The sequence below is a fragment of the Scardinius erythrophthalmus genome, assembly GCF_964197995.2.
Source record: "Scardinius erythrophthalmus genome assembly, chromosome: 21".
Classification (NCBI taxonomy): Eukaryota; Metazoa; Chordata; class Actinopteri; order Cypriniformes; family Leuciscidae; genus Scardinius; species Scardinius erythrophthalmus.
In genome coordinates, this window is record NC_138241.1 from 32589788 (window position 1) to 32612078 (window position 22291).

General features: G+C 36.7%; 3 protein-coding genes across 6 annotated transcripts; all 3 read right to left on the reverse strand.

Annotated features, from left to right (window-relative positions):
• Nucleotides 1-553: 553 nt before the first annotated feature.
• On the reverse strand, nt 554-10245 carry glo1 (glyoxalase 1). Its single transcript, XM_081351462.1, has 7 exons — nt 10058-10245; nt 6065-8201; nt 4886-4968; nt 4266-4406; nt 2805-2872; nt 1799-1888; nt 554-952 (listed from the first exon to the last, which is right to left on the reverse strand). The coding sequence occupies exons 2-7, from the start codon at nt 6131-6133 to the stop codon at nt 861-863; spliced, it is 543 nt and encodes a 180-aa protein (XP_081207588.1). The 5' UTR covers nt 6134-8201; nt 10058-10245; the 3' UTR covers nt 554-860.
• A 468-nt stretch (nt 10246-10713) lies between these two features.
• Nucleotides 10714-13353, reverse strand: LOC308682031 (uncharacterized protein). Its single transcript, XM_081351458.1, has 3 exons — nt 13270-13353; nt 11045-11632; nt 10714-10966 (listed from the first exon to the last, which is right to left on the reverse strand). Exons 1-3 carry the CDS (start codon nt 13342-13344, stop codon nt 10850-10852), a joined length of 780 nt encoding a protein of 259 aa, XP_081207584.1. The 5' UTR covers nt 13345-13353; the 3' UTR covers nt 10714-10849.
• Nucleotides 13354-15687: 2334 nt separating this feature from the next.
• Nucleotides 15688-21359, reverse strand: LOC308682033 (uncharacterized protein). 4 transcript variants are annotated; one of them, XR_014029098.1, is made up of 2 exons: nt 17545-18401; nt 15688-16572 (listed from the first exon to the last, which is right to left on the reverse strand). XR_014029098.1 is itself a non-coding variant. In XM_081351460.1 (2 exons), exon 2 carries the CDS (start codon nt 16567-16569, stop codon nt 15790-15792), a length of 780 nt encoding a protein of 259 aa, XP_081207586.1. In that variant the 5' UTR covers nt 16570-16572; nt 21286-21359; the 3' UTR covers nt 15694-15789. The 4 variants fall into 4 exon arrangements, 2 of the variants coding, with proteins under 2 accessions (XP_081207586.1, XP_081207587.1); XM_081351460.1 differs by lacking the exon at nt 17545-18401 and adding an exon at nt 21286-21359 and having other exon boundaries at nt 15694-16572; XM_081351461.1 differs by lacking the exon at nt 17545-18401 and adding an exon at nt 17078-17210 and having other exon boundaries at nt 15694-16572.
• Nucleotides 21360-22291: the final 932 nt, after the last annotated feature.

Genomic DNA, 22291 nt, shown 5'->3' on the forward strand with positions numbered 1-22291 from the left:
GTGTGGAACAACTGCAGGGTGAGTAATTGATGACAATTTTCATTTCTAGGTGAACTATCCCTTTAAACTAATTTTAAGAAGCTAATGTTCAGCTCAACTTCCCATTGTCCTTCCGCATTTATTTGTAGAAGGCTTTAGGACTTAAAAACTGAACAGCTTTAGTAGATAGACACCAATCTAAACTAAACTTTATTATTACAGATCCTCAAGAGGATGCATACCAACTGCATTCTTTATCATAACGTGAATCTAGAAACAGGTTGGATCCTTCCCATGCAAGATTCTTCACTTTGACCAAACCCATTTCACAACCACACATACAAGTTTTTAAGCTTTTGTTTGAACTCTGCTTGAAGTCACATTTTAATGCTGATCAACTGTTTGAGCAACTGATCTTCTTAAACCCTGTTCATTCAAACCCTGATGTCCCAGCATGTTCAAACCTGCAAAGTGTGCTTGAGGTTGTATTCTACATATACAAATCCTAATAAGGTTACATGCCAATAACATTACTGTACTTTTTTCAAAGTCAACAAAAGAGTGACACAACAAAAATGCTTTCTTTGCTTTATTTTCACAAATAAAATGTAGGGTTTTAGGGCTGGGACTGCATCAATTCAAAAATATTTTATTTTAATAAAGTAGAATGTTAAGCTTAGAATTTAGGACTGCATCATTTCAAAAGGTGTCAAATTACATTGTTACATTCAGCCTAATTCATGTCTAACACACTGCCACTGTCATACATAAAGATTGTCTGTCTTCACTGAGCACAGAGATATCACCATTTTCTGATCCCAAACTGTCCTTGAATTTCATAATTAGTGTCTTCTGATCTGGTCACAGCATAACTATAGTCTTTAAGAAGTGATGGACACCATGTTGTTGGGGCTGAGAATCTCAATCCAGTAACCGTCAGGATCCTGAATAAAGGCCAGGCCCTTCATTTTACCTGCAAGACAGACAGAATGAAAATGAAATGATAATAAAGTATTTCTGTATGACAGTTTCCAGTGACATCTGGAAATCAAAAAGGGATAATTTGCATTTTTAAAAGGGTCATGACCTGGCTTTTTTAATGTTTTATATTGTTATCTGAGGTCAACTTATGACGTTCGCTTGGTTTTTAGTTTTACATTCAAAAACATCAAAATGAATAAGTATTTTCTACCCTGGTTTTGAGCCTAGCTCCTGAAACGCTCGGTTTTTATGGGCGTGCCGCATTGAAGACTTGGAAGTAAACGCCCACTGCTATGATTGGATAACAGCTTTGCATATTATAATGAGTTTCATGTAATGCGCGAATCGGTGGGCGGGGCTAAACAGGCAGTGTTGAAGTAGGCGTTGATCTTCTCCTGCGGAGGCGGGGTTTGATACCCTTTGACATCATAGATCCCCACTTTGAATAACCTATCGTTCGCTGTGCCTGGTGTCAATAAAAGCTTTTATTGGACTAACAAGGATGTTTTCAGTTCTGAAACTTACAGGATATTCTTATAGTATGATGACCTCTTATATGTCAAAAGCTCAAGGAAAATTTGATTTCTAAGTTCATCACCCCTTTAAAAAAGTTATCCGGGTATGCCATGCAAACAGAATATCTGCATATGATATATGTGCTGCATAAATACTTAGAGTATGCTATTAAGAACACAGTAAACATACAAATATAAACATCCTAAATTTGTACATTCCACAAGACTAACATATTTAGAAATGAAAGTTTAGCTAGTTTGTTATTGGTGGAGAAACACTAAGTAACTAAAATAATTGTGTATGATAATATGAAAGAATTTACCATCATCAGGCTTTTTTACAAAGGTCACTCCATTCTCTTCAAACAGCTTGCAGGCAGCATAGACATCCGGCACAGCAATTCCAATATGGCCTAAGATAAATATATTTGACATTTTTAGGTTAATAATATAATATAAGTATATTACGTTCTTCTTTTATCCATGACTACATTTTCCATAGGGCTGTCCAATCGATTAATCGCATCTAATATATATATATACATAACTATATTTCTGGCAATATAAAATATAACAACATCATGAATGTCACAATGATAGCGAAATGCTTTGGGGACAAGTGTGATGAAAAGGGTCGCAAGCATTGATGATTTTAAACAAATCGCCAAGACGGAACTCGATGGAATTCTCTGTGACATCTACGGAACCGTCAGAAGCTCCAAAGTGGAAAAATATGGCATCAGCAGTTATGAAGCGTTATGTGCCGGTCTGGGTTTGGGGGTTTTGGAGTTTGTCCAGGTGTTTAATGAGATACAGCGAATTCACGTCATCAAATAATGTTTTTGCTGGAGTCGACTCTTGTACCTTATTGTTTCCTTGAACATTACATTTCCTAATGACTTGCTTTATTTGCCACTCTGGTTTAAAGTTCAGAAACAAAAATATATTAAAGGAAATAAATCTGAATTTGAATAGTTTTGCATTATCATTCAAAAATGTTCACTGAAGTCTGTGGGTATGTGGGTGTATATATGTGAGTAAATATTGCTGTTAGTGTTCAGTAATGTAAACTGTTATATTGGCGAAATGGTTCTTGTGTCCATATAGTGAAATAGTTTAACTATATTTTTTGTATATTTTTGTTCATACATGCAACATGCAAGATGGCTGTTTAGTCAAAATGACGGTTCCTATAAATTAATAAACACCAATTTAAGCTGGAGATGTATCTTGAATATAGTCAAAAGGCTAATATATATATACATATATAGTCCAGCCTGACTTTGATACTATGACAGGGAGAAATTGTGTTCTGCTTGTTATATTCACCAAAGCCTCTTGGGTCTGTGTTCCCGTTGTGGTAAGACTGGCTGTCATCTGTCTCTGAACCCCAGTTACTGATTAAAAAGAGAAAAGAGAAATACAGAATGGCACATGATAACAGCTTCAAAGCTTGGACTTCTGATGACAGGCTCTACAACAGCGGTCGGCAACCTTATGGCACACAGAGGGATAATCACAGAAGCGCAGACCACGGCCCTGCGAATGGTTTGTCGGATCTGTGTGCTGAGGTTAAAATCTCACATTTTAACTAAAACTGGCTGTGTGACTATAGACCCCTTTTCAGTTAGTAAACATGGTGATGTTTTTTGTCGGTGGAGCTGGAGGCAAAACGATTCCCCTGGGCGCTTCACTAACGCTAGTTTGCAAGTTTTGTTAGCTTGTTTTTTAACAATGACTGGAGAAAATCAGATTTTATCTTAATGTGTAAGGTCACTCACTGTCCAGGACCGCGGTTGTTATTTGCAAAAGTTAATTTTAACGGACGGAACCTGATTGGCTGACCCGCTTAGTCAATGGATGGATGATCTGACAGGATTAACGTTAACGCTACCTCCGGTTGAGTGGCCTGACTTCTACACCTACCCGATAGAGAAACCAAGCATAAACTGAGGGCATATAAATCTTTAGATGCCTATAACTATGTGCTGAATGGTCACGTACAAGACTTGTGTTGTGTGGTACGATCCGCAGTTCTGCCTAGCCAGCACCAAGAAGACGACAAAGTAAAGAGTGACATTACGGTGCAATTTTAATGATGTGAAATAAATATTCCAGATACAGCATACTAATTTTTCGTCGATTCTTGCACCCGACAACACAACAAGATGACATTTAATAATAAAAATAATAATAATTTAAGCTCTTTATTGTGTAGCCGAATCTGTGCTGGTTTGTATTGGCCACCTCCAGTTTTCCCTTTGATTGCCGAGTTCACGCGCATAGGTTTAGTTACCTATGATCACGCGCGTGAACTCGGAAATCGACTACTTTGGACTTCAACCGAAAACAGGATGTAAACACAGGTATTTGCGCTGGCTTAAATAACATCATTTTTATACATATCTTTCACATCTACTGCAGTCAGATTCACTCGTGTTCACTCAGAAGGAATCACTCACATTTTCTGTGCACCTGTAATGACACATCAAGGATGTTAAGAGGCTAAAAGCAGGTTTAGTACTTGCCCTATTGAAGTCAACAGGGTGCAAATTTTAAAAATAGAATAACTCGGTGTAGGCAACACCGATTTTTTGTCGTTGTTCTCTGTATTGACAGCACTCCAAATGTACAAAAAAATGAGCTCAATGTTAAAATTGACCGGAGTTCTCCTTTAACAGAACCTGCCAGATATCACGGTGAGGATGGTAAAGGGCTTTTCTACTCAATGCAGAAGGTTAGTGGTTAACTTTTAAATGGCTGATGCTGAAGGTTTTAATCTGAACTTACTGTGTGAGCTCTATAGTGGCTCGGCGGGAGAACGTCCAGGCTGTCCTCTCCTTCACATCTGCAGGGACCTCTTTCTTATCCTCATAACCCAGGAAGTAGAGGGTGAATTGCATGGAGGGAAAATCTAACTTCTGTAACAGCCTAAAATAAAACATTCGCATTAAAAAATACTTCATTGCAAAGGTCAGCAATTAAAGCCCATTCACATTATTGCAATGCATTTTAATATGCAATTTTGATTATGAGCCAAAATTGAACTAAAATGCACAACATTTCTACATGCATAACACATTTGGATATTATAAAGTAATGGCCTGGTTTCACAGACCAGGCGTAGATTAAGCCAGGATTAACCCTGGCCATTTAAACAGCTTTTATAAACGTGTCTTAGATAAAAGACAAAACATGTCTTGAGACAAAACAAAGGCACGTATTTTAAGATATATCAGTGCAAGTTGCTTTCAGTTAAAACAACTTAAAGATGCATTTTAGTCTGGGACTAGCTTAAGCCTTGTCTGTGAAACCGGGCAAATGAAAAGATCAAGACTGAACTCAGATTCTCATTCACAGAGAAAAAGTTCAGTGCTGAGAGATGCAATCTTTTACAATAGTAAACTCACGTCATTCCCAGGATGCGCGTGTAGAAATCCAGGGATTTAACTGGATCCTTAACCCTCAGCATTGTCTGCTGCATCATGAAGTCCTACAGCAGTGGCATGAATAACTTTTGGTCAGAAGAACATAATTTAAAAGATGGATAAGCCGATGAAAATGATCAACAGTGGCAACCAAAAGTCTAAGACCATTTTGGAGGACTAATAAAAAAAAAGCATTAGTGGTCTCAGACATTTGAGTAACACTGTATCAATAATAATAATAAAAATAATTAAAAAAAATTGCCGTTATCAATCTCTCTCTCTGTATATATCTCTGTATAACACGAAAAATATATTTAATGTAGTCTCTCATTCACCGCAATAGAAGTTTACCCAACTATGACAACTTCCGCTTCTGAGAAACCCGTAAATGTGAAAAGGTTGGAAAAAACCAGCTGATGCAGTTTCAGGCTGTGCATGATGCTTTTAGAAATCCATATCTGGTCATTCTGTAATATCTTGCAGCTCAGCTCAAAAAAAGAAGAGTAGTTTATCGTTTTGCAAATGCATCAAACATTCTAGGAATCTCTGGTAAATGTTTGCACTTTAAATTAATTATTATTCATCTCTCTGATACAGGAGTTATTTTTAAGCATATCTTTGGTTAAGATTGTTTATGACATGACTTTTCAAAGAATGGAAACAAAGTGTTAAAATATAATTCCCTGATATATGAAGTTTGTGTCCTTATGGTAAAATCTGTCCGCTTGCACTGCTCTGTATGACACTCTAGGAGCCGCGGGTCAACACTTAATCTGTGTAAAATGTCATAGGTCATCATAAATGATCATAAACGGTAACTTTAAATGAATTAAAATTAATTAAAATTAGGCTTGATTCTGAATGTAATGCAGATTGATATGTTACTAACATATCAATCTCCATTCCATACATAATTAAGTCTGTTTTTTAATTGCATTTCCACATGACTGAGAAATAAAGCAGTTACGCATACAAACTTAAAGTAAGTTGAGTAACACACATAGATGCTGATAAATCACTAATAAACAACGTAAGAGAGATGTTATCGCACTATTTCCCTGCAGTGCTTTGAGTTATAATGGAGAACAACAGGGAAATGAGCGACGATGTTCGTGTTTGATTGAAAGCTCTCTAGTTCTGGACTCAAAAGCAGTGTCTTACTTTAGTGATGGGGTTTCCGTCTTTACACGCAGCGGCGGCTGCTTCGTTCGTCAGCCCTTTGTCGGTCATTTTTAGGTGTGCTTCGGCTTGATGTTCGGCGACTCAACAGCTGACAGTCCCGCAGAAAGATCCCGCGCAGGGGGCGTGGCCATCGCGTGCAACGTCGGCGGCGTAACGTAACTGTGGGAGGAGCCATGAAATATCTGAGATGCTGTAGTTTCCCTTTCCTTCCTGCAGAGGGAGACACAATTCTAAGTTAAAGTGTGTTTACACAAATGTATTGAAATCATGCATGGATTGTCAAGAGAAACTGAGTGTTCTCTTCCCATCAACTAAATCAATTATATTAAGTGAAGAAGGAAAAATTACAGAAAGAAAAGGGTTAATGAACTGAGAGAAATATGGGAGGCTATGCATGAATGTGATGGAGACTGTGGCTCACACATTCACACACATCCTGTAAGATGACAGTAGTATACCACATTCTGTGTGAATTTATGAGCTCTTTGTGTAAACTGAAAATGTATAGGCTGAATGATATATTCCAGAAATCGGATCAAATGTATTGTCAACTCATTGACAAAGGTAAAAGGCATAAATATAAGGCCTGTGTGTGTGAAAGAGAGATAGTGAGAGTGATAGGAATATAGATAGGCTACTGAATGCTTAATTTTAGGATGAAAATACAGCAACACACCTGCTTAACTTTAAAAAGTGCATCTATCATCCATTTACTTTTGATGAAATTAAACTTCCATTGCAATAAATGGGCTTAAATGGCATTGAGTGGCTTGTTGCTTTGATTACAAAGACAACGAGGTATAGTAATTAAGTCAATAAAAATGCAAATGTAAAAAAAAATGTAAACAAATGTAAAAAAAAAAATATATTAGAACATTTGGAAACTGATGAGTTTATGCGATTGTATCACACACAGCATAACCCATCTTTTAGATTGTCTTAGGAAACAGAGGAATTGTTGGTCATAGCAAGGATTAATACTGTTTAATAATTTATAATAAAAAAAAAAGATAAAAACTTCAAAGTATATAATGAAAAGGAGATGGAGCTCAGGTAGATTAGGGGGTGGGGTAGCTTTTTATTTTTATTTTGAATTTAACATCTTAAATCTTAAAATGTTATTGCTGGCTATTTGTAGCCTACATTTCGTTTTGCATAGCTCAATGCAAGCTATTAACAGTGTGCTTAAAAATAAAATCTAAGAATATAATTTTTTGATTGACAGGCACAAAATGTGACTACTTGTAGAGATGAACCTTGTCTTGCAGTGTAGGATTATACATTTTGAGTGTTTTGTACATGCACGTTTACACAATCTTATGTGAAAAGAGTTTGCAGTCCATATCTAAAGAAAAGCAATTTTGTTATTGAGGAAAATAATGTGAGAAAACAGGACAAGATGCATGTTTTGAGCAGATTCATAGTGCATATGTATAACTTTATTTTAGAAAATTATTAACATGATTGATTTATTGTAACTGTCTTTAGTATGCAAGCAATTAAGAAAAACTGTAATAAAAAAGAAACCATGTGAAGCTCTTCATTGGCATCGTGCAGGTACATAAGAAGGGCATAGCTGAAAACAAATAAGAATGAACCATAGGCTAAATCATAAATTCATGTGACATGCATGAATGTACATCACATCAACTTTTGTCTGAATGCAGTTTACGATGCATATCCAAGGTGTATTTCTAAGGAAAATTCTTTCCACAGTCTGGACAGGAGAAAGGCCTCTCTCCCGTGTGAATCCGCATGTGTTTCTGCAGCGTCGAGCGGCGTGAGAATCCACTTCCACACAAGGGGCAACAGAACTGTTTTTCAGAATGAGAATCGCTGTGGTGGCGTTTAAGATCAGTGAATTTTGTGCATTTTAAGCCATTGTGCACACCGAAACCCTCTCCCACAGAGTTCACAGGTGTACGGCGCTTCTCCTGTGTGTATTCGCATGTGACACACCAGACTTGTGCTGCGTCTATATTCCTTGCCACACAGCTTACAGCTGAATTTTTTACCAGGGGTCTCTAATGAACTCTCCCGTTCAGTATTAGACTGGTCCTTTTTGATCACAGGCTTCATATCGATGCAGTCGGGACACCAAGAGAAACAGCAGCTACTGGAGAAACAGATTGGCAAATAAAACACTCATATTTATGTAGTTGTAAATATTTATTAGTTGTATATAGGCTAACTTAAAGTTGCAAGAAAGAGTATCAATAGTGTGTGTGCATGTACAGTTTCTGTACTATTCTAAAGAAACATCAGTTGGTTAAAAGCCAATGCAGAAAGCTAGGTCTGAAAACAACTTTACACTTGCTTTGATTTAGCATCTAATCTAATTTCAAAATTAGAAATGATTTAGCATTTCAAAGAGTAACTTTGAAGAAAAAAAAAGTGTAAAAAAAATGGTAACACCGAATGTCACTGTAATAATAAGTAAATGTTACTGTAGTAATAACTATAAAGTATGCATAATTACATGCATCTAAACCAACCCTTATTCCTAACCCTATCCCTAGGTACATGTAATTAATTATTATTACTCCGTGCTTAAATGTATAATTACACTGTAACACAGACACCTTAAAATAAAGAGTAACCAAAAAACTTTTTAGAATTTTTGTATTTGCCAGGCCTATTAAATTGCCAATATTTGGACTTTTACAAATCCATCTGGACCACAAACCGCAATGCCATATATCATGATGAATTAAGGTCAAATTAAGTTGGGGTGGGGGGAAGTCAGTTCTGTTATAAATTTCGCTAACTATATTTTTATCACCATAATGGAAAATCTTTTTATTATTGATAGCTTACAAAAAAAAAGTAACTATCACTCTGCAACTGTACTGGTATATGTATGACTTAAATATTGTATGACATGTAAACATACATTTGCATGACAAAATGCATGCATTAGACAGACCACTGAGACCACACTTAGATCAAAATCACATCGAAATCAAACTTGAAATGGACTGAAAACATGATGACTGTGGGGGTTTAAATGAGCAACCAGCTAGGTGAAATATATGTGTGTGTGTGTGTGTGTGTGTGTGTGTGTGTGTGTGTGTGTGTGTGTGTGTGTGTGTGCACATTTTAAAACACCACTACATTAACCTGCCTATATTTGTGGGTTTTCAAAATGATGCGTCAAGTTAAAATAAGCTTAACTTTTAAAACACATGGCACGAGACATATGCTCTAATAAGCGAAAAAATCTAAATGTTTGTATTACGCGTATTGCGGATGACACGACACGGCGTTCTAATAGAATGACGTTTTAGAACGTTCTCGCGTTCTCTGTGAAAGATAAAAGACGCAAAGAACTGAAATGAGAACAAAAGAAAACAAAACCAGGTCAGCAGCTGCAAAAGACACAAGGTGCAAGAGCAATAAAACCCCCTCGGTCTAGTCATGTAAAGGCAAAAGCAGGGCTTTCTGTGTAACGGTCCGTTGCAGCTTTCACAACCTCATATTATCTGAAAAACAACTAGGAATGTTCGTTCTTTAATACATTTGTCAAACCACGTAACTATTTAAACGCGACGTTAAACCATAACCTATAAAGACGATTTAAATATTTCAATAGAGTTTCTTTCAGGGCTGGGTATTGACAGACGGCTACTGCAATCTGTCACACGTCAAAACGGCATTTATTGCATGAATTTCGTGATAAAAGTGACAAAACATGAAAGCTGACACTTTGTTTCTAAAGTAGCAAAGCTTATTTCTATTATTGGATGGCAGGCTTGCTTATAATGTTTGAAGAAGTTTGCTCACGAATCAACGGGAAACATCATTGACAAACTCGATTTAATCGATATTGTCCACCCAGCCCTGTTTTCCATTATGCACGTATTCAGATTTTAACTTAAATGCCTATATATTTGAGTTTTCACTTTAAAGGTTACAAGTTCAATCTGAAAATCAATGGGCAATTATCTTAAATCTTAATCATAAAGCACTTACTTGCAATGTTCTTGTTCAAGGGAACATCCTCGGAGTCTGAACCAGAAATGAGCAACTCCAACTTTTGACACTTCTTTCTTCACTTCTCGGTTGGGTAGCAGAACCGAAGACAGTCAGTGCTGCCCCCGTCCGTCGTCGAAAGATGCTGAAAGTATTGCTCAGTAAATTGATTTGCAAAAAAAAAAAATCTGTTGGGGGAGAATAATACATTTTTAAGCAAAACATAATTTTATAAATAAAGGTTATGATGGAAATTGATCATATTCATAGAGCAGTGCTTATACAGTAGTAAAACAAGGCACGTTAGTATTTTCCCCCTAAAAATGGTTTTAAACCAGTTATGTATATATTTTGTTGTAATGTGTCAGTAGGAAATATCAGTTTACATTTCCAAACATTAATTTTGCCATTAATTGTAATAATCCAGTGAGATTTTCACAAACATCTCAATGGATTATTAAAGATCCATCCATTAATACACTACAGCAAAAGATAAATAACTGGTAAGATAAATAAATATAAATAACTGGCTTAAACCCATTTTTTGGAAAAAAATGCAAATGTGCCTAAGGCTTTTGCACAGTATTGTATGCATAACTTGAAAAATGTAAGCAATGTAGAAAAACTAAAAAAGAAATCAAAACTAAAAAGGAAATCATGTGAAGTCAAGCTCTTTATTGGCACTGAACAGGTATAATGAGATTCAGTAAGAAAAGAAAGATCAATAAAAAGGATGTTGCTTAAAACAAAAAATCATAAACTCATGTGATGCATGAATCAATGTGCATTACGTCAACTTTTGGCTGAGTGACGTTTACGATGCATATTCATGGTATATTCATAACGGAAAGTCTTTCCACACTCTGGACAGGAGAAAGGCTTCTCTCCTATGTGAATCCGCGTGTGTTTCTGTAGCGAAAAAAGGCGTGAGAATCCACTTCCACACACGGGGCAAGAAAATTGTTTGCTGTCAGAATGAGAATCGACCTGGTGTCGTTTAAGATTGGTCTGACTGAAGAACGTCTTGTCGCAGTGCACGCAGGCGAACGGCCTCTCGCCTCTGTGTTTGTATAAATGACTTTGGAGTGCGGTGGAGCCAGTAAACTTCTTCCCACATTGATCGCAACTGAATCTCTTCATGCTCTTTCGTTTGTTTCCTGTGTGGACACTGCTGTGCAATACAAGCCAGTCTTTACGTCGGAAACCCCTCCCACAGAGTTCACAGGTGTACGGCGCTTCTCCTGTGTGTATTCGCATGTGGCGCACCAGGCTTATGCTCTGGCGATACTCCATGCCACACAAATTACAGCTGAATTTTTTACCCCAAGTCTTTTTGCCATTTGAAAAGTGGGAGATGGATGGTTCAGCTTCTGTTTTAGTATGTGAAGGACTTCCATCGGGCACCTGAATACTTCTCACTGTATATTTCAGCCTTTGGCAAAAGAGAACAGCTGATCCCTCCATTTTGCTCAGCACCAAAGTTTCCATTCTCTCCTTAGTCGTCTCGGCCCTCGAAACTCCAAGAAAATTCTCAGAAGGCTTCATTTCGATGCAGTCAGGACTCCAAACCACCAACTAGGGAAACAGATTGAATAGAGATGTAAACATTCAGATTTGTTCCTCAACTGCTCTCATTAAACCCAAATTCCCCATAAACGAATTATACAATAACCTCGTAAGTTATTTGGACAATTACTCCACACTCAACCTCAAATATGAAGGTTGTTGCTTTAGAAGAAACATAGTCTTCAATGAGAATAAGAGGAATTGAGCATATGTGTGAGTATATAAGGAAGTTATTAGGCACTAACAAGTTAACAACAGGAAAGAGTCAACAGAAGAAAGTCAGTGAACCAATGACACAACTTGTTTTCAAGATGCAAGAATATTCATTTTGTGGAAAGGAAAACTTTGTTGTGCATGAGCCTTCATTCTATATATATATATATATATATATAATTAATTAATGTTTCCCCCCTCTAGGGCTTGCATAGACTAGTCGAGTAGTCGATAGATCGACTACTTCAACCACTAGTCGACGCTGTCGGAAACAATCGACTACTCGAGCGTCCATTAAACATAAATTAATTAAAAATGGCGAACGTCACCAACAGACACCACGCGTCAGATGTGTGGAAGAATTTCATCAAGGATGACAAAAATATTGTAATTTGGCCAACTCTGCAAGAGGCCGTTCACATATTGCTTCTAAAAACGTGTGGAAAGCGCGCGCGGCCGTGCCGCTGTCTCCTACAAGCGCTTGCGCTCCCGTGGCGTCTGTCGTTGCTATGCAACCAAACTGCGCTCTACATGATGACGACGAAGAAGTATCAGCAAAGGATTAATTGATTTCTAGCCCTTGCATTAGCTTTACTACTAGATATATTTCTGGAGATGAGAAGGAAAAACCCGCCTAGACAAACTAGCGCACCACGTCCGTTGCTTTCATTATGAGCGCGCTCGCCGCGCGCCTACATTTAAAATAACGACCTTGAGCGCGGAAAAGACGCGATATGTGAACGGCCCCTAGAAGCAGACGTCTGAAATGAAAGGCAAGAACGGCTATTTATTTGGCTTTAGACTGTTAAATTAAAAATTAAAAATGAAATGTCATAATTATAATGTTTTGAGAGTTTACTTATGTAATTGTTGCATTAGGCTATGAATTAATAAATGTTTATTGATAAGATCTAGCTATTTCATGTCTTTTCATATACAGTAGCATAAACGACGAGTAGTCGAGTAACTCGAGTATTGTTTTAATAAGAAATCGACTAGCAGAAATCAGTAGTCGTGCAACCCCTACCCCCCTCAAACCTTGACATATATATATATATATATATATATACAGAGAGAGAGAGAGAGAGAGAGAGAGAGAGAGAGAGACAAAAGACACAAACAAACACAAACACACACAATGTTGGGTTACTTACCATATTATATGGGGACTGTCCATAGACATAGACCTACCCGTCACAGGTTTTAACATTTTCAAAAAACATAATTTCGTATGATTTTTAAAGCGGTTTTCCTCATGGGGACCAAAAAATGTTAATGTAAGACTTTCCTTGCGAGGACATTTGGTCATAACGTAGGGAGAGACCCTAAATGTTTGTCAGATTTGCTTGTCGTTATTTGTCATCTCAAAACACTTAGACTCAGTCAGAAACCTACTGTTAAACAATTTTAAATCTTAATAACAAAGCTCTTACTTGCAAGCCGACAATATTTATTGTAGTTCCAATGAACAGAACATTCTTTGGTCCATTTAAAACTTTCTCGTGCATGCTTTCTTCTTCTGTATTGCACGGTTGGACAGCATGACTAAAGTTAAACAGTATTGCCCCCTTCTGCTTTTAGGAGGAATATCACATTCATTTGCCAGGGACCTTGGCTTGGAAGGTCCGTGTATTTTGTTGCTCTTGCCATTCGTAACTCTTTAGGATTTTTCAGCACCATTGATCACTTTATGTTGAAATGAGACAATGAATTATTAGTAGAAGTTAATGTCAGCTCATGTTTGCTCTGTGTGGATGTATTGGCGATGTGCTATGACTCGACCTTGATGGGGATGAAATTGCCTGTGTTTTATCTAATGTTGTTTTTGCAGTAGTTGTTAGGAATGTGATAGACATGCCTATCATGTGACCATGCCAAAGGAACAGTTTTAACAGATAAGAAGTGATCCGGATAGCTGCTTATGAATGAGAATGTTTATTGTCTTTAAATAACCACATTTGCATATTCGGACATTGCTGGAATTACCTGTACTGTTAACCAAGCAGAACCTTTAGAAAATGGCATAAACTGATCTGTCATGTACCTATTTTGTTTGTTAAGATAGTTCGAGGCTGGATTCTCATTTTCTACGGCGTTTGGAAGGGTGGAGAACTAACTGAACTTAAAATTTGACTCCTGGGCCCGTATCCCTAAAGATTCTGAGAATCCTCTCAGAGAGCTCCTAACTTAACCTAAAAATTCCTTGCCAGGAATTTTAGCTTAGAAGTGATTCCAGAACATTTTCAGTGAACTCTGAGCAAGGAATGGATGGAAAATCCTATCTTAGTGAGGAGGTGTGGTTGACCCCGTTGCTATGAGTCATCATTTCAAAAGCCGTGATTGGTTGAACCTACAAGTTTGATGAAAATGAACTTTTGGTGATAATGAGCAAAGGATGTACCCTCAAATCAATAAACATAATTATACACTCTAATCTTATGCAGACTGTAATTGTAAATAATATTTCACATTCAAGAAAATATCTGGAAAATGAATAGTAAGCTGTAGGGGTTATAGCCTAATATTAGAATCTAAAATATGTGAAAACTTAAGCTCATTACACCCTGTTCAAATAATGATTCGTGTCTTATTTGCTCATATTAATATCCTAGCTGGCATATTTTGTACTTTCACTCCCATATGGACCCCATTGAAAACAAGATGGCCTATCTCAAGGGGCTGTCCTTAATGAAGTAGAAATTGCAACGTTACAACTCAGTGTGGTCTTAACGAGAGTAACACGGCTCAGCTTTTATCAATGTCTGTGATTGCTGGCTGGTCTATTTATGAAGGCTTGTTAACAATTTTGTGCAGCTGGAACTCCTAAGCCACTAAAAGTCCTCTTCCCTGCTCTTAGCAGATCTCGCCTTAGGAGCCCTTTTAAGTGCTAGGAATCTTGAGGAATAGCTTTTATATTAACTGGGATTTTCGTGTCACTTTTAGGGGAAATTCCAAGAAAACGTCATGACTAATATAAATTAAATTGAATGAATATATTAAATAAAATGAGGTTGTGGTGGCTTAATAACGGTCACATACTGTTATTATCACTGGCGAGCAGAATGTTCATTTGAGTAGGACTTTTCCCCACTCATCCTTCTGTAGGCCAATGTGGAGTAGTTGCATTCATTTCATTCCATCCCGCATTTTCTTTTTTCTCTCTGGGCAACTCCCAAACATTCCAGTTCACGTTACACCTTAAAAGTGTCAATCTCAAATTCAACCCCTGTGACTACCGCTTGCTCACATTCCTGCCGTGATTTACACAGCAGGTGCCGAGAGTTTATCGTGTTGCTCAATAAATATGGTTTTAGAAATGTATAGAAATAATGTATATGGTCAAGATAAATGAAGGGTTATCTACATCAACTAAATAAGGTCAATTATTTTATAAGAAGTGTAGGAGGAAAGTGTATTTAGACGTTAGTCAAGGCTAAATTTCAGGATTCAAATACAGAAACGCAAATGCTTAAATTTAAAAAAAGCATTTACTCTCCATTAACTTGATGAAATCAACCTTAGATGGCAATAACTTATTTGACTACTTGTAGAGATGAGCCTTGTCTCGCACACTGATTATACATTTCGAGTGGTTTATACATTCATGTTTTTCACAATCATATGTGATATACCTTTATACATTGCTTTTCTTGAAATGTGATGAGATGAGACTGAAAGGAGTTTACAGACCTTATCTAAAGAATACTTTTTTGGGGGGGAAATAACAATAGGCTACATCAAATGTAAAGCTGCATGTCCTGAAAACATTTTTTGATTCATAGTGCATATGTATAACTTTGTTTTAGAAAAAATGCAACATGATTTATTAAGCAACTGAGAAAAACAGTAATAAAATGTTAATGTAAACACTCTTTATTGGCATTGTGCAGGGAAATAAATTAGAATAAAGAGTAAATCATAAATTCATGTGACATGCATGAATGTGCATTACATCAACTTTTGTCTGAATGCAGTTTAATACGATGCATATCCAAGCAGTATTTATAAGGGAAAGTCTTTCCACAGTCTGGACAGGAGAAAGGCCTCTCTCCCGTGTGAATCCGCATGTGTTTCTGCAGCGTCGAGCGGCGTGAGAATCCACTTCCACACAAGGGGCAACAGAACTGTTTTTCAGAATGAGAATCGCTGTGGTGGCGTTTAAGATCAGTCTGACTGAAGAACGTCTTGTCGCAATACGCGCAGGCGAACGGCCTCTCGCCTCTGTGCTTGTATAAATGACTTTGGAGTGCGGTGGAGTCACAAAACTTCTTCCCACACTGATCGCAACTGAATCTCTTCACGCGCTTCCGTTTGTTTCCCGTATGGATAGTGAGGTGCAATTTAAGCCAGTCTGAACGACGGAAGGCCTTCCCACAAAGTTCACAGGTGTACGGCGCTTCTCCTGTGTGTATTCGCATGTGGCGCACCAGGTTTAAGCTCCGCTTATACTCCATGCCACACAAATTACAGCTGAATTTTTTACCCAAAGTCTTTTTGCGATTCGAGGGAAGGAAGTCGGATGGTTCGGATTCTGTTTTAGTATCTGAAGGACTTCCATCGGGCACCTGAATACTTCTCACTGTATATTTCAGCCTTTGGCAAAAGAGAACAGCTGATCCTTCCATTTTGCTCAGCACCAAAGTTTCCATTCTCTCCTTAGTCGTCTCGGCCCTCGAAACTCCAAGAAAATTCTCAGAAGGCTTCATTTCGATGCAGTCAGAACTCCATAACATCAACTAGAGAAACGGATTGAATAGAGATGTAAACATTCAGATTTGTTCTTCAAATGTATTACTCATTAAACCATACACAATTCACATAACAATACAACAACCCCATAAGTTATTTAAATACTTAGGCCACAGTTAAAGGTACTGTTATTTTTTGCCCCTCTAGCAGTTAAAAAAGCAAAACTGCATGCATTTAGTGGAAGAACATTGTTTTGGTTGTGCTTCGGCTCAGCATGACTGTGCGGATGAATATGGTTATCTTACTGCTCATTAGACGATCACTATGGCTTAAGAGATATAACCAGTTTACATGGAAAGGATCTCAAGCTGACTAGGAGACTTATTGTAGCTTTGCCCATTAACAGACACAATACTTCCTTGAAAATAAATTCCAGCACAGCGCTACAACAACCATAATGAAATGGTCTTCACAATAGATAATACTTTTCAATTAACTCTGCTAGAGAGCGACATATGGCAAATTATCTGTTCAATAAATGAACTTACTCACCTGTTGTATAATAAAAACGCCATCTTGCGTCGCTTTTACAACACTTCAAATCCCTCAGTTCTCACCATCTCCGAAAAGCCAAGCCTATGTTGATTCTTGTTTTATTACGAGATCTGTCGCATTTTATTTCTCCTCTGTTATGCGTTTTTTTTTTTTTTTAAAGGTTGATTCTCCGGAGGTTTGAGATTTAGCTGCTCCATATCAAACTTTCTCACTCAATTTTTTGTTTGTAATTTCACCAGTTTAACATCATGAAATAACACTGAAGTTGGAACTACCGCCGCTCCTCCACCAAACTTGCGAATCTGCCATTCGTAAAACTAAGGCGAGTCTGAAGGTGCCAAAAATATGCCAATCACCATTAAGTATTTCACTTTTTAGAGTGCTGAGGGAAAAAAATGTTGCAGAGGAGGCCTAAATTACATGATCTTAGTTTGAACTGCTCCAGCTGATAATGAACCAACTACCTTAAAGGGTTAGTTCACCCAAAAATGAAAATTAGGACTCATCCTCATGTCGTTCCAAGCCCGTAAGACCTCCGTTCATCTTCGGAACACAGTTTAAGATATTTTAGATTTAGTCCGAGAGCTTTCTGTCCCTCCATTGAAAATGTATGTACGCTATACTGTCCATGTCCAGAAAGGTAATAAAAACATCATCAAAGTAGTCCATGTGACATGTATTTTCGATGCTTTAAAAACTTTGAAAGTTTTTAAAAGCATCGAAAATACATTTTGGTCCAAAAATAACAAAAACTACGACTTTATTCAGCATTGTATTCTCTTCCGGGTCTGTTGTCAATCCGCGTTCACGACTCCACAGTGACGCTGCTGACGTATGTCGTGGAAATTCTTTCTAGACTTTAATCAATAATTGGAAGACAGTTGGAGATCTCAAAAGTTTTAAAGTATAAGCTTTATTTCTTGCAAGAAAGGCAGTTCACACAACAGACAGAGTCTGATATGAGAAGGGCCCTGACTTCTCTTTTTGCCCAGTTTATATACAAAGAAAAACTCATCATATACCCTTCTCTTTCTTATCTTTTGCATACCAGAGCTTATGTTTCTGGCCCATGTACACTGTTATCTCTATTTCCCTTTTCACACATATTCTAACACCCCATTGCTATACAAACACACACACACACACACACACACACACACACACACACACACACACACACACACACACACACACACACACACACGTCATTCTAAAAACAACTAAGTATATATTTTGCTCTTAGTGCAAGCAAGCTTATCTGTTTTTAGAGAAGAACACTCCGTTCTTCTGCAAATGTCCTTGTCAACTCGTCTTCAGCTGTAAGGAAGAAGATGATATGCAACTTGCAGTTTCTTTAACGCCATATATGGTTTAAGCTGGCTAAATAAAAATTTCCATTACACATAAGACGCTGCTGATATGTTATCTGGTGCGCCCGAGCTTCGTTTGAGCCATTCCACCGAATGGGTGACATTTATGTCCCCAGAACATCATATGTAAAAAATTGCATGAAAATAACTCTAAAATACATTTTATTATTAAGCAAAATGTCCTGCATATTAAGCTAACTACAAATTATAAAATTTATAATTAAAAACATTAATAAAAACTACATAGAACACAAAAAATAGCATTTTCTGCATGTCCCCACTCTCTGTCTCTAAACTTTGCCATGAAATATAATGATTAAAATCCTTCAGAAATCTTAAGTTTTGGGGATTGTTGTGTGACTTTATATCCAATGTATTTAAAATGTTTGTTTGTTTTTATGAGAAAAATATATATTATCTAATATTTTAGATAAAATACACATTTTAGTCATGTCCCCGGGTTTTCACTCAGTCCTGTTACCCTAACACATTCCCCCCTCTTAAAAACTTGGAATATTCCACAAGACACATTTTCAACAGGAAGTTGCATCATCTTGATCTTCTAAAGGCAATGGGAAGACCATAAGTTAGTCCTCTTATTTTAATTTCTGTATATTTGATGAAATTGTAACTATGACTGAGAAGGTCAATCTCAACATACTATCCTGTTACCTAAATAATTTCTTAGAATGTATTTGTTTATTTTAAAGATATTAACTTTTGTTAAGTTACTAGAATTTGCTCAGTGTCCTCATGCTATTAGCATGTATGCTATGTGGCCATATGTCATGTATTTGATAACTTTTTGCTTAAAAACTCAATCCTGTTACTTTCAGTCCTGTTACTTATATGAAAAAATAACAGGAGTGAGTTAACGTAACAGGAGTGAGTAGAGTCCTCTGTTTTGTTGATTTAATACTGTAAATATTATTTCTCTTTCCACCTCCTTTGCTGTGAAGTACTACTAGCATATAGTACATCACTTCAACATAGAAATCTTGCACACACAGTCATGTACACTCTCTCTCGTGCACACACATATGGACACTCATTCCTGTTACCTGTTCCTCATTCCTGTTATGAAATAGTTCATTCCTGTTACCAAGTGTTCAGTCCTGTTACTATTATTTATTTATTTTCTAAAAAAAATAAAGTTAAACCACTTTTTTTATCAGTTTTGTTTGGTCCATCATTTATACAATTGTTTAATAAATTAAATTATTAAAAAAATGTATAAACTTGAGGCTTCGGTCTTCTTTAAAATGAAAAAATGGCTTTGTGTTTTTTATTAAAATACACTTTGCCTTAATAGTGATTTTTTTGTCACAAATATCAGTTATTTGAACATATAACCAACAATATCTTTAAAATAAACACTTTCTTGTGGGGAAAACAAAGGAATAATTGACATGCTTTTAAACATGCTTTTTAAATGTCACATGAGTTTCGGTAACAGGACTGTGAAAACATGCATCCATCTTCTGCTTAGAAACCTTGTAAAAAATTAATTAAAGTTGCCTGAGATTGACCAATACACATTTTGAATAGGTAAATATTTGAGTATTAGATTCAGTGTTGAAAAAAATCAAAAAATTAAGTTTAATTTTTAAGAGTTACAACAAGCAAATGTCACCCATTCGGTGGAATGGCCCGTTTACAGTCTGAGGGAGACGCACGCTGTATTCAAGCTATTCTACATTGTTTGTATTTTGGTATTGCTATATTTTTTTAAATGGTGCGTAAGTGTGCATGTCGTGGATGTCCTAATCGCCAATCAGCAGCGTCTTACGTCAGCAGCGTCTTACGTCAGCAGCGTCACTGCGGAGTCGTGAACGCGGATTGACAACAGACCCGGAAGAGAATACAATGCTGAATAAAGTCGTAGTTTTTGTTATTTTTGGACCAAAATGTATTTTCGATGCTTCAAAAAAGTCTAACTAACCCACTGATGTCACATGGACTACTTTGATGATGTTTTTATTACCTTTCTGGACATGGACAGTATACCGTACATACATTTTCAATGGAGGGACAGAAAGCTCTCGGACTGAGCAGCAGCTACAAATTAAAAAATGAACGGGCGAGTGACGCATTTACGCAAAACTATCCCGAGGTCTAAAATAACACTTATTAACATAGTGAATCAGTGAAAGACAAAAGCACATTTAGAGACCGACTAGTTTAAATTTTGAACAAAAAAGATTGCATAGTGTACTTTTAATGTATGAAGTTTGTTGCATTAGAAGAAACGTAGTCTTCAATGAGAATAAGAGAAATTGAGCATATGTGTGAGTATATAAGGAAGTTATTAGGCACTAACAAGTTAACAACAGGAAAGAGTCAACAGATGGAAGTCAGTGAACCAATGACACAACTTGTTTTCAAGATGCAAGAATATTAATGTTGTGTCTGTATGTTTAGCAAGGGAGTTTTCGGCTAAGAGAACTACAGACTCTGAAAGGAAAACTTTGTTGTGCATGAGCCTTCATTGAGACGAGATTCATAAGATGTTGACTTTTTCCATTTATTCACTAATATTCACCCATTAAAGGAATTAAATAACAGCTCAAAAAAAGTGAACTCAGTTCTTACAGCATTTACATGAACATGGCTTGATTTTGTTGAGTGACAGAGACAACATGGAACATTTGTAGTTAATACATTCACACACAAGACTATTTAAAAACTAGAGAGAGAGAGAGAGAGAGAGAGAGAGAGAGAGAGATTTTACCCTGAATGTTGAAATTTGTTTGTCAGTCAACTCACAAAAGTTAGACACAGTCAGAAACCTACTGTTAAGTGATTTTATATCTTAACAACAAGGCATTTACTTACAAATCACCAATATCTCTCGTAGTTCCAATGAACAGAACATTCTTTGGTCCATTTATAACTTTCTCCTGCATGCTTTCTTCTTCTTTATTTCATGGTTGGACAGCATGACTAAAGTTACACAGTATTGCCCCCTTCTGCTTTTAGGAGGAATATCACATTCATTTCTTCTTCTTCTTCTTTCTGGAGGTTTATTTTTATTTTTTATGCCGGTTGGCACACAACGAAATGCTGCATCACCGCCACCAACTAGTATGGAGTATGGATCTGAATGACTACTACTTATTTTATTCCAAACAAAACAAAAACTGAATCAACAAAACAAAACAAAAATTAAGACTCAAATCCTCTCAATCATATTGATTATTCTAAGATAATGAAAAACGATTCCATAGCACTTATCTCTTGAGTTCTTTCTAAGAATTTCTATTAAATCAAAAATGTATTCTTTTCATTCCAAGGTTTTGGATCATTTCCCACCTTTTCCCCTCATATTTCCTACAGTGTGCCATGATGTATCACATTCACTTGCCAGGGACCTTGGCTTAGAAGGTCCGTGTTTTTTGTTGTTCTGATCAGAATAACACCCTTTACAACAGTTAGTTCATTTGGTCATCTGTCCCATTACTATGACAGCTTTTAGGACATCTTTGTGTTCCCAGTATGTGACCAGAATGGAGTGGAAACGTTTTATAAATGGATAAAGAACTATTTATGCTGTGAAGACAGAATATGAGATGTCATCCCTGACTTTTCGCAATTTTTTTCTGAGATGTAATTTTTATGTAAACGAGGTTCTGATAAAGGTCTTGTTTTCATTTACTGCAAAAGTAGGCTGATGTTGGTGGCCTTATTATTCAACTCTTATAAGGTGATACTGAGTTTATCTCTTCAATATATAATACAAATAAGAGTTAATGATAAGATAAAACATATAACAACCTTTTTAAATTAAACAAAAACAGCATTATACCAATACAAATCATTTTGGAAAGCATTAGAATGTAAG